Consider the following 16,161-nt stretch of genomic DNA (forward strand, 5'->3'; position numbering starts at 1 on the left):
CACCCGTTTCACTCGTTAACACCCGTTAACAATTATTATTAATGTTTTTTTGCATAAAGTTTATTTTTTGTTATTAAGACTTTACAAAAATTACTAAAATATCCTTAACTAACGGGTGCTAACGGGTGTTAACGGGTCCTAACGGGTCTAACGGGTTGACCCAAAGTGACCCGTTATTTAACGGGTTGTTAACGGGTTCACCGGTTAGCGACCCGACCCGTTAAGCATCCACTCAAATACAAATATTAACGGGTTGGGTCGGATCGGGTTAACGGGTTGGGTCCAAAATGTCAGGCCTAATGCCAAGTCTTGTGCATCGAACACCATAAAGCTGGGGGAATCAAACTGCATAACAATAGTTCAGTTTGGCTCGGTGTTTACTCATAGTGCGAGTTAAAACCCGATCAAATTCGTATATGGCATAATATGACCACAATTTGTGTCTGCAACTAATCTAAACCGAATTATGCCAACCCCAAGAGAGTGTTGTTACGACATAATATTTTTAGACCCAATTCGAAAACACAAATAACCACAAGCTCAAAGCCCATTTGTATCTAAACCAACCCAAAGATAAACAGGCCGGAAATCTCCGGAAAGATAAACAGGCCGGAAAACACAAATAACCACAAGCTCAAAGCCCATTTGTACTTTTAACGCTTCAATAAGTCACTTCTGATATTATTTGCTTACAATATTTTTTTGTTATTTTCGTTAAAACGGAAAGGTTTCAAATCATTTCCTGCCAAGATTATCCGCGCCCGAAAAAGAGTCGAACTATTTACGGATAAGGAAATGAAACGTGGTCCTACAAAACAGTAACTTCGTCTTCCAAAAACCTCCTTCTTTCAGCAGCGAGCTCCGAGCTTCCATTTTTCAAATGGCCGTTGCGGTCGGCAACTGCTGCTTCTCTGCGGTCACCTCCACCGTTAAACTCCGCTCCTCCGTCTCCGTCCAACCTTTCTTCGCCACGTGGCTGTGTTCCGGCAGCTACCAGTACCACGCTCTTAAGCCCGTCGGCCAAAGCAACAGAGAAAGAGCTTCCAGTTCGAGAAAAGGCTCGCAGTCGTCGTCGCCGCCGTCCGCTGATAAATACCAATCGGAGGTAAAATCCTAACCGCTATACGGCGTCGTTTGTGCGTTTTTGTATTTGTAATTAAGTAGTTTGTGATTGCGTTTGGTTTGGGAAATGCAGAGAGAAGGCGTTCCCAATAAGTTTAGCGGAAATGAGAGAGGGAAGAAGGGGAAGTCCCAATCGGTGGTGTACAGAACGTTCGGAACGCAACGAAAAGAGAGGAAGGAGTCTGTAGTTGATCAGAAAGAGCAGCAGGTTTGATAATTGTTGCACTGAATTCGTTTCGTGATGATTCAGTTTCGGGTTTGGAAAAATGCTCACTGATTGGATTTGAAAATTGTGTTGATTTTCGTTTCAGGTTGAACCGAAAAGTCTCCAGGATGCTGATTTTCTCAATGCCGTTGTCAAGGTGAATGTTGTTTACCCTTCTTGCAGATTTGGTTATTGAATTTCAAATGCATTGTGTCTTTGAGAGAGTTCACGGCGTCTAGTTTCTTCATAAGTTTATATTTGGAGTAGTTTATATCCGTGTACGAGCTTTGTGGTGCATGTTATGTCACTTAGGTGCTGAGCTTTTCCAAGTATTGTTACTATCCTCTCTTCAGTGTTTTTGAGCTATTCTACCACTTTGCGTTTGTTTGGGATGTCGGTTCTAATAGAAGCTCCGGAATGAATTGTACTTGTTTTTGTCAAACAAACCATTTGCTCTCCATTGTTATAGTGTTGTTCCATGGGAGTTTGGTGTTCATCTATTTTATCACTTTTAATATCAAAATCTGCAGATTTGGTTGGTCGCTAACAATTATTTATTTAGGTTTACTGCACCCATACCGCGCCTGACTACTCCCTTCCATGGCAAAAACAAAGACAATATACAAGTACAGGCAGGCAAGTTTTGAACTTTTATCCTATCACCCTCTTCACTAGCCTGTATGTTCTAAAGAACTTATAATCTGAACCTTTCTATGCAGTGCTTTTATGATTGGTGATGGGAAACTCTTGACAAATGCCCACTGTGTTGAGCATTATACTCAGGTACTTTTTCGTCCTTAATAGTGAAAAGTTAGTGAAAAAAAGGGTACATAAGTGTCATTTACTTGGCACATAAAGATGCAAAATGTTTAAAAATTTATCTCGTCAGTTATGTTAACCTTGTTGCATTTTATGTGTTTTCATTAAGGTTTAGTGTGTAATTGGCCCAGTCATAGCAAAGATGTTTTGGGAAAGATGCCAACTGATTTATTATTGCTATTGTCACCATCATCAAGTTTTTATTTTCGTTACAAATGCAGGTCAAAGTGAAGAGAAGAGGGGATGATACCAAATTTGTGGCTAAGGTATTCACCCTCAAGAAAATTAATAACATCTTGGACATAGGAATGATGTTGCAGCTTGTTGGTAGTGGGGATTATGATTTAGCTTTACTATTAGTGACTTAATTTGTAGGTTTTGGCCAGAGGTGTTGATTGTGATATTGCTTTACTTTCGGTAGAAAGTGAGGAATTCTGGAAAGGAGCAGAACCACTCCAATTGGGAAGCTTGCCACATCTTCAGGTTATCTCCTGTCTCTTGGTGATAGTGTTATTCTGTATTACTCAATGCTATCTACAATTTGGTTATATAACTTGCTGTAGCCGTTGCATATTCTTGAAGGTAAATTATCTTCAAAGATATCATATCTGGTTAGTTTAGAAACTAGCGTGAACAGAGAACCTTTCTGAGACTTGGGTTAGTTTAGATGTGTTAGTTGAGATAGTTTCATTTAGAATATTAATTATGGAGCATAGAGGGTGTGACTGCAAGTGCATACATTGTGTGAACAGTAATTCAATTGTCACATAATTTCAGAATTTCAGAAGGCACGTGTCATCTCCTCTGTTCAAATTATTTACTGAAAATATTAATATGACGAGTTAAACTGACCACCCACATGATCGAAATCTGAGATTTAACTTTTCAGTATTACAGTATCTAACAGAATTCCCTCCTTATCGTACACCTTCAAAATAATGTTTAGCTTTTTTATTTCTGAAACTACAGAAGTTGGAGGTTGTTATATGAAGGTTTATCTTTCTACATTTGGGAATTTTCTACAGTTCTGCTATAACTTAAATTTGGTTCATCCCTTTAAAATGTTCTATCTGTGCTTTTATAATGGACAGGAAGCAGTGACTGTTGTAGGATATCCACTTGGAGGAGATACCATTTCAGTAACTAAGGGGGTTGTATCGCGTATAGAGGTTTGGTTTTCCCTACTTGCATGTACTTGTATGATTTGTTACTTGTAGGATGTCCTTAAAAAATATATATTCCATCCTATCTAAAAGCTGTGTTACACAATACACGGGCTCGAGTTCGAGTTCTTACTATTTAATAATTATATCCTCAGGTTACACCATATGCTCATGGGTCATCTGATTTGCTGGGCATTCAAATTGATGCAGCAATAAACCCTGGTCAGTCTGTAACTTAAATTTACAATTATAACAGTCTGTTCTTCGGAAAGTCATTTAGGTGGCACAAGTTTACCATCCTTCTTTATATGGCATTGTTCCTATCTTTGTCATAGCCATTGCTTATACTTTGCTAGATTGTAGGTAATAGTGGAGGCCCTGCATTCAATGATCAAGGGGAGTGCATTGGTGTGGCATTTCAGGTAAATTTGTTGGCATGCTGTCAAAGTTTGTTTATCCCTGCGTGCTTGGTCTTATATTTCTTAGCTGCATAGGCAGTACTTGTGACATATAAACTTTTATTTTATGATTTTAAGAAACACTTCCTTTAGGTCTACAGATCTGAAGAGGCCGAGAATATTGGATATGTCATTCCTACTACAGTTGTGTCTCATTTTTTGGATGACTATGAGAGGAATGGGAAATACACAGGTAGGGAAGTCTTACCAGCTTTCATCTGTGTGAAGGGAAATCAGTTGATGCATGTGGTATATGGACTTTGTCTTGTGTTGAATTTTAGTACACACTGCTCACAATGCTCGTTCAAAGTATCAAGAAAGTATATAGCTCGTGCACCTAATGTGTATAGGAAATTTAGACTCATGTATATCTGTAACAGCAACTCTTTCCCAACTTTCACAGTGTCCCTTCATCCTTGAACCATGGTTTTAGTAACTTGTTATGTCTACTCTCTAATTGGGCTCTTTACAAAGGATTAGGTCGTGCTTCCATTTTTTATTCCTGTCTTCTCATAAATGTCTCATGTTCTGTGAACTTATCTACTTATGTGTGCACACATGCCTCTATTCATATATGAATATATGTTATAACTTATACTCATATGTTGTGTATTTTTCTTGCACTAGGACTAGGTGGCAAGTTTTACGTAACTAAAGCGATTGCTTTGAACACTTGTTGAACTTGTCTGTCTAATACCTGCTGCTTTCTATGGTGGCGTATTAGTATTACTGCTATATTTTCAATTAATTGCACCTGAACGTTCATATTATTATTCAAACCTAAAGCTTGACCCTGCCAACTAATGCGGTCCCAATATTTTGTCACACTTTGACTTTCAGGTTTCCCTTGCCTTGGTGTATTGTTACAAAAGTTGGAGAATCCAGCATTAAAGGCATGCCTGAAAGTAGAGTCTATTGTGGTAAGTCTCTTTGTCTTTTACAATCTTTGCAAGGCCTTCATCAACTAAAATTGTTTCTTGCAATAAGAAGCAGAGATGGAGTGCAGTGACAATGTTTTCAAACAATCTTGTGAACAAGGAAATGGGAAGGGCTTTCGTTCAAAGGCACACAAGGACTATGTAAAGCATGCAGGAATTTACTCGTGTAGAAACTAGAATATATTTTCAGGCCACGTTTATACATTATTATAACGATAGCTTAGTAACTGTTAATTTTTCTTAGGGTCTCATCACATCTGGCTTGTGCAGGGTGTACTGGTGCGAAGAGTTGAACCCACTTCTGATGCACATAATGTATTAAAGGAGGTATGCTGGCTATTTGAATCTTGAGTGTTTGCTGCTATTTGTATCTCTACTTATTATACAGTCAACAATGGAATGGTTAAGCAACTTTTTGGTGCTTCTCAAGCTATCAGCTTATGTTATCAATATCATATTTTCACATATCTCCAAGATATATGATGTAATGGAAGCATAAATATGATGTGAGAAACTATTATAACCAGAAATAAAGTAACAATAATAGCATGCGTTGAATGGGAAAGGTTGTTAACTCTTAAGCTAGTTTTGAAGAGTCAAAAGCTAATGATGAATGGGCATTTAGAGTTAAGGTAGCCATACTTGTTACTAGTGTCAGTCGTTTCACTATAAATTTATTGGAATTCAAAGCACATTGAACAATTTTGAATCCTTTACAAACTTTGATGGTTCCCGTGCTTTTCCAGGGGGACGTCATTGTAAGCTTTGATGATGTTCATGTAGGGTGTGAAGGAACAGTACCCTTTCGATCAAATGAGCGCATCGCATTCCGCTACCTCATTAGTCAAAAGTAAAGCCCTGGTTCTATTACAAGAAATTATGTTGAAAGGCTGCATTTTGTTCTTCTACGCTTTCCATTTGTTTCAGTGATAATACTTGATTTGTTGGTTAACTCCTGCAATTATCCTTTTGCATTTTAATACCTTTATTGGGGTCAGGCTCTATTTGTATTTGTGGATAAATGGAAAGGTTATACTAACAATGCCTAAAGGCGCACCTGACCATGAAATTTATATAGACTAGAGTTTAAAAGTGTAAGCACTCTTGGAGAAATGAAGATTCCATGAAAGTTACTACTTAAAGCTGACTCCACATTTAAACCCCTTAAATACATGTTCTAATTTGTTCACATGTGGGTTAACAATCGTCCTGTACAGATTTGCAGGCGACGTTGCAGATATTGGAATTATTAGAGCTGGAGAGTACATGAAAGTTAAAGCAGTTTTGCACCCACGAGTGCATTTGGTAAGTCAATAGAAATTTGGTGCTTTTGGAAATGCCATAAAGTTATATTCCCATATTTTATCTGAGTATCTTGATTCTGATTACTTTGAGCTCTTTGTGTTCCAATAAGGTTCCCTTTCATATCGATGGAGGTCAGCCTTCTTACCTAATAATTGCTGGTTTGGTGTTTACCCCACTCTCAGAACCACTGATAGAGTAAGTCATGCTTGCTCTGGCACTCAGGAACATGTCGAATACGTTGTTTTACTAATAAAAATCTTTTGTGCTAATTACAGACTAACCATTGATTATGTTCTTCTGCAGAGAGGAGTGTGACGACTCTATAGGGGTAAGTTGCGACACGCACTTAAGCACAAAATTCATGTTTAGCTATTTCCTTTTCTTTTGCTGACCACAATGCACGCTTTTGGTTCGAAAATTGATTAGTTTTTCGTTTCTTTTCTGGTCAGCTTAAACTCTTGGCGAAGGCACGCTACTCTTTGGCTAGATTCAAAGGGGAACAGATTGTAATCCTATCACAGGTTAGCTGCCTCGATTTCATTAATCAATGTGCGGGAGCCTTGTGCACTGGGTACGACCTTTTAATGTGCGGCAAATGTTGAGATTGTGTTGTGGTTATGTCAATATTTGTTGTTATCTTCTTTCATGCCCTCCTCATAATCGTCATCTCCTCTCTCTTTGTTGCTTAAAATGTTTAAAAGGTTGTCATTTCTCTATGTTTGATGGGAATTTCTGTTCTCATGTATTTCGTGTCGGTAGGTCTTAGCCAATGAAGTAAACATTGGGTATGAAGACATGAGCAATCAGCAGGCAAGTTACTTGTTTGCACTTCTAACAACTTTTACATCTCTCCGCCAACGATGCTCACACTAACAGAAGAAATTGATCTCAGGTTTTGAAGTTAAACGGAATCCAAATACGGAACATTCATCATTTAGCCTACCTTGTAGACTGTAAGTCGTAATGTCCCTCTAAATACTTACTCTTCACTCTATCGCCCCACTCCGATGCTCATGATTATTCCGTGCTCTTAATTAACCAGCATGCAAGGACAAGTACTTAGTCTTTGAATTCGAAGACAACTACATAACCGTGTTGGAAAGGGAAGCAGCTGCTGCTGCTTCGTCCTGCATTCTCAAAGACTACGGCATTCCATCCGAAAGATCTTGCGATCTGTTGGATCCCTACGCGGATTCGCTTGGGGACAACCAAGCAGTTGATCAGGATATCGGTGACAGTCCGGTTTCAAATTTGGAAATCGGCTTCGATGGAATTATTTGGGCATAAATTAGCATTCCTTACATCATGGAGAAGCACAAGCCATGAGTAGAAACTAGAAAGATGATATGGTTGTGATTCGCCGGCCAACAGTTATTTATCTATTGGCTCCTGCCGCCGTGGCAAGGTGTTCGATTTTGTAGTTTCTCAGCTAGTGTGATAATTTGTATCCATAAGATGCTTCAGTTAGCATGGCAAATCACTGTTGTAATTGAATTATTTACTAATGAAATGCCAATGCAAACTTCATCTTATATTGGCAATATATAGGGAAATAAATATTGATGATATTTGTCGATTCATTACAGAAAATTTGTTGGAACCTATTGTAAATTTTGAACTTTTGAATTTTTTTTTTAACTTTTTTTTTCCCTCTAATTTCGACTGAACCTATATATACTCATCTCATTGCAAATTTTTATAATTTCATTGATATTTCTATAAATTTACATATTGATATTTATATAGATATTTTAAATACAACTCGCAACTAAAAACAAAGAGGAAAAATATAAAAGTGGGACTTGGAGACCTACACCCAACTTGCACCAATGTCTCATTTCAGACCGGAATTAACTTGACTGCTGAAATCAAAACTTAGATACGTGTCCACACGGAATTAGATGTAAGCAGGAATGGCAGCTGAAAATTCAGCAGCCAAGTCTTGTTCTTTCAGACCGACACAACACTTTCCAACATGGCAATGCCTCATTGACTCAAAATGTTAGGTGGTGTGTCAAAACTGTAGGTAGCTTCTCGTGCATTTGACTCAGAATGTTAGGTGGTGTACCAAAAGTGTAGGTGACTTCTCGTGCATTTGGCCCTTGATTTTTTCTTTTAGGACGTTATAGAAATGACTTGATATCGTTGGCTATGTTTTGAGCATCCATCTTCGATCCATTAAATCCTCTTCCCGAGAGTCCCACACAATATAATCCATTCTTTCCCTTCCACTCCCAAAGATCAGGGGAACTTGGTTTTGGAATCCCATCGTCTTGTAAAAGATAATCATCCCCCTGAAATAATCGTAACAAATTTTATAATCACCTTAGGCAATAAAAACTAAAAATTAAAAACAAAATGGTTACCGTGCGGTGTTTGAGTAGTTACCTTAATCCACAAATTAGTTGAACTCTTAAATCCGGTACAGCAAATGATTGCATCAAATTGGTATGACTTTCCATTTTTCAGTTCCACCTGACCGCCTCTTATGCTGCCTATTTCGGCCGGCAAAACTTGAATTTCGCCGGATTTGATCTTTCGACAGGTACCAACGTCAATGATCGGATACTTGCCGTACTTCGCCTTCATATAAATAGGACCCTTTTGTGGCCTCTCTATCCCATAGCTAGCTAGGTTTCCGAAGACCAGCTTGCTAAGCAGAACCAGCAAAGAATCAACCATGCTTGATGGAAAAAGTTTCAACAAAACAAAGAAGTACAGCATCCCCCTTGAGAGAAAGTGGACCTGCATTTAGACAAATTAAGCGGATGTGCATTAGGTTAAGTCAAGGCAGTCAGCATGTGCCATATTCTCGTACATTAGAGTAGTTTAAAGTATCGCCTCCGCCTCGACAGAAAACATGAAAGAAATTAAATTAAAATCGAAGCTAGGTGATGTGGTTGATATATTACCGGACTTCGAACGATGATTGAAGTTTTAGCACCATGGTTTGCCAAGTCTAGTGAAATCTCCATGCCAGAATTCCCAGCCCCAACAACCAAAACCTTCTTATTTTCGAACTCCTTCCCGGATTTATATTTTGTTGAGTGAAGAACATCACCATTAAAACTACTCAAACCTTCAATCTCCGGAATATACGGGTCAGTTGTTTCCCCGGTAGCCAGCACCAAAAACCCTCCAAAATACTCCTCCATCTCGCCGGAACCACCAACATTTTTTGCCTTCACAATCCATTTCTTGGAGACTTGATCATATTGTGCAGACTCCACATTTCTCTTGTACATTGGTCTAATACTGAAGTGCGACACATAGTCCTCTAAGTACCGGATAAACTGGTTTTTGGGCACGTAAGTGGGATAAGAGGTTGGAAAAGACATGTGAGGAAGCTCACAAAATTGTTTTCGAAGGTGGAGGTGGAGACGGTCGTAGGAGTATTTCTTCCATAGAGAGGCAAAACAGTCCTCCCTTTCTAGGATTATGTATGGGATCGCGAGCCGGCTCAGACATCCGGCCATGGCCAGGCCGGAAGTACCGGCCCCGACGATGATCACTACCTTATTATGCTCCTGCATTTCACTCGTGTGTATACTGTTTTGGCACTTTCTCGAGCTTAAGTGGGAAGAAGAGAGAATACTATATGAACACTTAACGGTTGTATTACGCACACAAAATATTACACCACAACAACTTTTGAAGACACAATCGAAAAGTTATGATACTTTCTCATTTTTCAGAAACAAACTCTAAACCACTCAGAAGGCTTACCAGGCTACTCACTTCTCCCTTCTCACTTCGTTGCTTGCCTACTTCTCACTTGGTTGGTTCACTTACAACAACACACCTATAGTTATCATGCACTCTACCGACATCAGCTATGCATAATAGGCCCACATTTTATAAAGCTATGCATCATAGCCACACATTTTATAAGCTATGCATAATAGCCTCACATTTGGCTAGCTCTAGTATATTCCAAGTACAAACGGACGGACAAGGATCTATGCATAATAGCCTCACATTTTGCTAGCTCTAGTATATTCCATGTACAAACAAACGGATAAGGATCTATGCATAATAGCCTCACATTTTGCTATCTCTAGTATATTCCATGTACAAACAAACGGACGAGGATCTTTTCTAGATCTTCTTTGTGAGATCCTAAAGATCAATCCATTTAACCATTTATCATACATTATGCAGTCAGTTTTCGTTAAATATTATTTGTATTTAATTGTAAGAAATTTAAAATGACTTATGGTCGCTGGATGACTGATGAACGGATAGGATGTACTGATCCCTAGAGGACCAGCATAGGATCCTATTCCCAAACAAACATACTTAATCATTGCCAGAAATGTAGAACAATTTAATTCCTTTGTACCAACTGAGGGGCTGGTGTTGATCTTTTGACATGGTTGTGGGTTGGTTTTATATATTTCTAATATTAAATGAAATTAATAATCTCATTGGATTAAACTAATTAATTGACCAACATTATTTAAGTAACAGAAACATTGCTTCCTTTTTTAATTATTAATTTCCATAATTAATAATCTCACGCCTGTAACATGCATGTTACTCTTTTTAATTTTTCTTAATTTTTGTTTTATTTAGTGAGAAGAAACAAGAAAACATTTTCGTAAGAGAATATTTCCATAACATACAAGTTCTTCTTGTAAAGATAACGAAGACATCCTCGCTGAAGTAAAATGTACGTAAAATTTTAGCCTTCAAGATCAATCATCATGCTTCTTTTTATTTCATCTGAATGAAGATGAAACCCCCGGTTTTGGTTGCAACCTTCTTTCAAACACGTCTGATGTACAAATCAGTTTCAACGCCACTTGATTACGTGATTGCTGGGTTCAAGCTCATCCGCTATGATTAATTTCAGTCACACCCTCACAGGTCTAATATCATTAAGTTTTCCAGTGTTTTTTAGGGGTCTTTTGATTTAGACTCAATCAATGGAGCTATTTAGGCCCAGTCAAAGAAGGTTATTAGGTGGCCATTTAGTATTATGGTTTAGTTATGTTCTTCTTGATTTATAATTGAGAGGCTTTGGCGAATCGAACCACATTTTTGTTAGCCCATTGTGAGATTTAGTCAACTCTTTCATTGTTTAGTATAAATAATATCGTTTGTTAAAAAAAAAAAAAAAAAAAAAAAATTCCTAGGTGGTATAATAGTCAAAGGGTTTAAATCAAAAGTAAAATTTAGTTGGGCTTAACCTAAAACTTGCTTAAAAAATTGGGTGTAAACTTAATTGTCAATTTTTTTAATTGGGGATTTCGAAAATATATATGCATCGATGTATAGTATAAAATGAAAATTTTTGCCATGAAATTCTTGATATTCAGTTCTCCATTATTCGGTACATGCCATGCAAAATTGCGCTCGTATTTTACAAAAGGCAAATAATGCACCTTTTTTAAAGTTTTGAGTATGTTGGAAGGTACTAATTAAAGAAAGAAGAAAAGGATAGGAAAGTTCAGGCAAATAATGCCGCATTTTTAAAGTTTGAGTATATTGGAAGGTACTAAAGAAAGAAGAAAACGCTAGGAAAGTTCTTGTCCTCCTTTTTGTTTACACAGGCATGCTGCGTCTGCAAGACTGTTGTGTGAATACATTCATTCCAACTTGATATGGTTACAAGGGGTTCGTTTTTGTGATTTCTTAGCTAATGTGACAATTTTGATAGTTTGTATCCATAAGTTGCTTCAGTTAGCCTACCTTGTAGACTGTAAGTCGTAATGTCCCTCTAAATACTTCCTCTTCACTCTATCGCCCCCACTCGGATGCTCATGGTTATTCCGTGCTCTTAATTAACCAGCATGCAAGGACAAGTACGTAGTCTTTGAATTCGAAGACAACTACATAACCGTGTTGGAAAGGGAAGCAGCTGCTGCTGCTTCGTCCTGCATTCTCAAAGACTACGGCATTCCATCCGAAAGATCTTCCGATCTGTTGGAGCCCTACGCGGATTCGCTTGGGGACAACCAAGCAGTTGATCAGGATATCGGTGACAGTCCAGTTTCAAATTTGGAAATCGGCTTCGATGGAATTATTTGGGCATAAATTATCATTCTTGACATCTTGAAGAAGCAAGCCATGAGTAGGAGAAATTTTTAGTTATGACGGGAACACAGGTAGTACACCATGTGTTTTTATATAAGTGGTGGAAAATTTTATTTTTTAAGTTATTAACTTTTTAACACAAATATCTCATCATTTATATAACGACACATGGTGTACCATTCCGTGTGACGGTCACACCGAAAAATCTCTCTCTAGGTAGAAACTAGAAAGATGATATGGTTGTGATTCGCCAGCCAATAGTTATTTATCGATTGGCTCCTGTGGCCGTAGCTCCACCGTTGCAAGGTGTTCGATTTTGTAGTTTCTTAGCTAGTGTACAATTTTGATAATTTGTATCCATAAGATGCTTCAGTTAGCATGGCAAATCATTGTTGTACTTGAATTATTTACTGTAACAAAAATAATGAAATGCCATTTATTATTTATTTAAATTTCATATTCAATAAAAAATAATGACTCACAATCATTGTTTAAATTATCAATATTTTCGTCGAAATATCCAAAAAATTAAGGATCCATATGGAAATGGGGGGTTGAAATGCAACCTTCATCTTATATTGGCAATATATAGGGAAATCAATAAATATTAATGATATTTATCGATTCACTACAAAAAAATTGTTGGAACCCATAGCAAATTTTGAACTTTTGAATTTTGTTTTTAAAACTTTTTTTCTCTAATTTCGACTGAACCTATATATACTCACCTCATGATTAATATTTCTATAAATTTGCATATTGATATTTATATAGATATTTTAAATACTACTCACAACTAAAAGCAAAGAGTACAAGTAGAAAAGTGGGATTTGGAGACCTACACCCAACTTGCACCAATGTCTCATTTCAGACCAACACAACACTTTCCAACATGACATCGCCTTATTGACTCGGAATGTTAGGTAGCTAGTGTACCAAAAGTGTAGGTAACTTCTCGTGCATTTGGCCCTTGACTTCTTCTTTTAGGAAGTTATAGAAATGACTTGATATCGTTGGCTATGTTTTGAGCATCCTCCTTAGATCCATATAATCCTCTTCTCGATAGTCCCACGCAATATAATCCATTCTTTCCCTTCCAATGATTAGGGAAACTTGGTTTTGGAATCCCATCATCTTTTAAAAGATAATCATCCCCCTGAAACAATCGTAACAAATTTTATATCACCTTAGGCGATAAAAATTAAAAATTAAAAACAAAATGGTTACCATAGGGTGTTTGAGTAGTCACCTTAAGCCACAAATTCGTCAATCTCTTAAATCCAGTACATAAAATGATTGCGTCAAATTGGTATGACTTTCCATTTTTCAGTTCCACCTGACCACCTCTTATGCTGCCTATTTCGGCCGGCAAAACTTGAATCTCGCCGGATTTGATCTTTCGGTAGGTACCAACGTCAATGGCCGGATACTTGCCGTACTTCACCTTCATATAAAAAGGACCCTCTTGTGGCCTCTCTATCCCATAGCTAGCTAGGTTTCCGTAGACCAGCTTGCTAAGCAGAACCAGCAAAGAATCAACCATGCTTAATGGAAAATGTTTCAACAAAACCAAGGCCAAGTAAACCATCCCCCTTGAGAGAAAATGGACCTGCATTTAGATATCATATAAGCTAGCTCATACAAACAAAATCGTCTTAAACAAGAAACAAATTTAAGCGGAAGTGCATTAGGTTAATCAGTCAAGGTAGTCTACATGTGCCATTCTCGTATACTAGACTAGTTTAGAATATCTCCTTCAACGCCTCGTCAGAAAACATGAAAGAATTTTAAGTAAAATCAAAGCTAGACGATGTGCTTGATTACCGGGCTTCGAACGATGATTGAAGTTTTAGCACCATGGTTCGCCAAGTCTAGTGAAATCTCCATGCCGGAATTCCCAGCCCCAACAACCAAAACCTTCTTATTTTCGAACTCCTTCCCGGATTTATATTTTGTTGAGTGAAGAACATCACCATTAAAACTACTCAAACCTTCAATCTCCGGAGTATACGGGTTAGTTGCTTCCCCAGTAGCCACCACCAAAAACCCTCCAAAATACTCCTCCATCTCGCCGGAACCACCAATATTTTTCGCCTTCACAGTCCATTTCTTGGAGACTTGATCATATTCTGCAGACTCCACATTTCTCTTGTACATTGGACTAATACTGAAGTGGGACACATAGTCCTCTAAGTACTGGATAAACTGGTGTTTGGGCACGTAAGTGGGACAAGAGGTTGGAAACGACATGTGAGGAAGCTCACAAAATTGTTTTTGAAGGTGGAGGTGGAGACGGTCGTAGGAGTATTTCTTCCATAGAGAGGCAAAACAGTCCTCCCTTTCTAGGATTATGTATGGGATCGCGAGCCGGCTCAGACATCCGGCCGTGGCCAGGCCGGAAGGACCAGCCCCGACGATGATCACTACCTTATTATGTTCCTGCATTTCACTGTATACTGTTTTGGCACTTTCTCGAGCTTAAGTGGGAAGAAGAGAGAGTACTATATAAACACCTAGTGGTATTACACATACAAAATATTGCAGCACAACAACTCTCAAAAATACAATTTAGAAGTTATGATACTCTCGTACTTTCTAAAGACAAACTCTAAACCACTCACACTGCTTACAAGACTACTCTCACTTCTTACTTGGTTGATTCACTTACAACAACACACCTATATTTATCATGCACTCAACCGACATAAGCTATGCATAATAGCCTCACATTTTATAAGCTATGCATAGTAGCCTCACATTTTATAAGTTATGCATCATAGCCTCACATTTTATAAGCGATGCATAATAGCCTCACATTTTGCTAGCTGTAGTATATTCTAAGTACAAACAAACGGACGAGGATCCTCTCCAAGTCTTCTTTGTGAGGATCCTAAGGATCAATCCATTTAGTCATTTATCGTACATCATATGGCCAGTTTTCGTTAAGTATTATTTGTGTTTAATTTTAAATAAGAAATTTAAAATGACTTCTGGCCGCATGATGACTGACGAACGGGTAGAACAATTTTGTTGGAAATGTAGAACAATTTTGTTCCTTTGTACCGACTAACAGGCTGATGTTGATCTTTTAACATGGTTGTGGGTTGGTTTTATATGTTTCTACTAACTAATATTAAATGAAATTAATAATCTCATTGGATTAAACTAATTAATTTTTTTGTCAAAGATTAAACTAATTAATTGACCAACATTCCTTAAGTAACAGAAACATTGCTTCCTTTTTCAATTATTAATTTCCTTAATTAATAATCTCACGCCTGTAACATGCACGTTATTCTTTTAATTTTTCTTAGTTTTTAGTTTATTTAGTGAGAAGAAACCAGAAAACATTTTCATAAGAGAATATTTCCGTGACATGCAGTTCTTCTGGTAAAGATAACGAAGACTTCCTTGCTGAAAAATGTACGTAAAATTTTAGCTTTCACGATCAATCATCATGCTTCTTTTTATTTCATCTGAATAAAGTTGAAACCCCCCGTTTTGGTTGCAACCTTCTTTTCAAACACGTCTGATGTACAAATCAGTTTCAACACCACTTGATTACGTGATTGCTGGGTTCAAGCTCACCCACTATGATTAGGCCCAGTCAAAGAAGGTGGACACTCAATACTAAGTCTAGTGGTATTCCTCTTCATTTATAAATGAGAGGTTTTAGTTTCGATTATTGCCAAAGGTGAATTTGAACCACATTATTGTTAGCCCACTCCTCCACCGTCTAGTATAAATAATATTGCTTGTTCAAAAAAAAAAAAAAAAAAAAGGTTCCTAGGTGGTATAATAGTCAAAGAGTTCAAATCAAAAATAAAATTTAGTTGGGCTTAACCTAAAACTTGCTTAAAAAATTGGGTGTAAACTTAATTGTCAATTTTTTTAATCAGGAATTTTTGAGAATAAAATTAAATATGCATCAATGTATAGTATAAAATGAAATTTTTTGCCATGAAATTTTTGATATTCAGTTCTCTATTATTCGGTACATACTATGCAAATTTACGCTTGTATTTTACATAAAGGCAAATAATGCACCTTTTTAAAAAGCTTTGAGTACGTTGGAAGGTACTAAAGAAAGAAGAAAAGGCTAGGAAAGTTCA

At 37.4% G+C, this 16,161-nt stretch overlaps 3 protein-coding genes across 8 annotated transcripts; 1 reads left to right on the forward strand and 2 right to left on the reverse strand.

Annotated features, from left to right (window-relative positions):
- The first annotated feature begins 786 nt into the window (after positions 1-786).
- LOC126616367 (protease Do-like 2, chloroplastic) lies at positions 787-12,074 on the forward strand. Of its 5 annotated transcripts, none has more exons than XM_050284420.1 (21): positions 788-1,105; positions 1,196-1,330; positions 1,434-1,484; positions 1,890-1,963; positions 2,047-2,110; positions 2,368-2,473; positions 2,568-2,629; positions 3,238-3,315; positions 3,465-3,531; positions 3,673-3,731; positions 3,861-3,960; positions 4,608-4,687; positions 4,976-5,032; positions 5,452-5,555; positions 5,923-6,010; positions 6,120-6,205; positions 6,314-6,338; positions 6,460-6,531; positions 6,770-6,820; positions 6,903-6,963; positions 11,805-12,074. In XM_050284420.1, the coding sequence occupies exons 1-21, from the start codon at positions 881-883 to the stop codon at positions 12,047-12,049; spliced, it is 1,890 nt and encodes a 629-aa protein (XP_050140377.1). In that variant the 5' UTR covers positions 788-880; the 3' UTR covers positions 12,050-12,074. The 5 variants fall into 5 exon arrangements, with proteins under 5 accessions (XP_050140380.1, XP_050140377.1, XP_050140378.1 ...); XM_050284421.1 differs by having other exon boundaries at positions 792-1,105; positions 2,368-2,412; positions 2,522-2,629; positions 11,805-12,072; XM_050284419.1 differs by lacking the exon at positions 11,805-12,074 and adding an exon at positions 7,053-7,600 and having other exon boundaries at positions 792-1,105.
- LOC126616370 (probable indole-3-pyruvate monooxygenase YUCCA10) lies at positions 7,697-9,816 on the reverse strand. 2 transcript variants are annotated; one of them, XR_007621139.1, is made up of 4 exons: positions 8,923-9,816; positions 8,399-8,755; positions 8,070-8,304; positions 7,697-8,016 (listed from the first exon to the last, which is right to left on the reverse strand). XR_007621139.1 is itself a non-coding variant. In XM_050284426.1 (3 exons), exons 1-3 carry the CDS (start codon positions 9,541-9,543, stop codon positions 8,134-8,136), a joined length of 1,149 nt encoding a protein of 382 aa, XP_050140383.1. In that variant the 5' UTR covers positions 9,544-9,816; the 3' UTR covers positions 7,697-8,133. The 2 variants fall into 2 exon arrangements, 1 of the variants encoding a protein (XP_050140383.1); XM_050284426.1 differs by having other exon boundaries at positions 7,697-8,304.
- Positions 12,075-12,790: 716 nt separating the features above from the next.
- LOC126616371 (probable indole-3-pyruvate monooxygenase YUCCA10) lies at positions 12,791-14,722 on the reverse strand. Its single transcript, XM_050284427.1, has 3 exons — positions 13,874-14,722; positions 13,299-13,658; positions 12,791-13,205 (listed from the first exon to the last, which is right to left on the reverse strand). Exons 1-3 carry the CDS (start codon positions 14,492-14,494, stop codon positions 13,041-13,043), a joined length of 1,146 nt encoding a protein of 381 aa, XP_050140384.1. The 5' UTR covers positions 14,495-14,722; the 3' UTR covers positions 12,791-13,040.
- Positions 14,723-16,161: the final 1,439 nt, after the last annotated feature.

This window comes from Malus sylvestris, chromosome 3 (assembly GCF_916048215.2).
Source record: "Malus sylvestris chromosome 3, drMalSylv7.2, whole genome shotgun sequence".
In the NCBI taxonomy this organism is placed as follows: domain Eukaryota; kingdom Viridiplantae; phylum Streptophyta; class Magnoliopsida; order Rosales; family Rosaceae; genus Malus; species Malus sylvestris.

Coding starts and splice junctions, on each gene's coding strand:
- LOC126616367 (XM_050284420.1), top strand. CDS start 881: ATGGCCGTTGCGGTCGGCAACTGCTGCTTCTCTGCGGTCACCTCCACC. Junction 3,316..3,464: donor GGGTTGTATCGCGTATAGAG/GTTTGGTTTTCC, acceptor TTATATCCTCAG/GTTACACCATATGCTCATGG. Junction 5,033..5,451: donor CACATAATGTATTAAAGGAG/GTATGCTGGCTA, acceptor GTGCTTTTCCAG/GGGGACGTCATTGTAAGCTT.
- LOC126616370 (XM_050284426.1), bottom strand. CDS start 9,543: ATGCAGGAGCATAATAAGGTAGTGATCATCGTCGGGGCCGGTACTTCC. Junction 8,756..8,922: donor CAATCATCGTTCGAAGTCCG/GTAATATATCAA, acceptor GTCTAAATGCAG/GTCCACTTTCTCTCAAGGGG. Junction 8,305..8,398: donor CAACTAATTTGTGGATTAAG/GTAACTACTCAA, acceptor CGATTATTTCAG/GGGGATGATTATCTTTTACA.
- LOC126616371 (XM_050284427.1), bottom strand. CDS start 14,494: ATGCAGGAACATAATAAGGTAGTGATCATCGTCGGGGCTGGTCCTTCC. Junction 13,659..13,873: donor CAATCATCGTTCGAAGCCCG/GTAATCAAGCAC, acceptor ATCTAAATGCAG/GTCCATTTTCTCTCAAGGGG. Junction 13,206..13,298: donor TGACGAATTTGTGGCTTAAG/GTGACTACTCAA, acceptor CGATTGTTTCAG/GGGGATGATTATCTTTTAAA.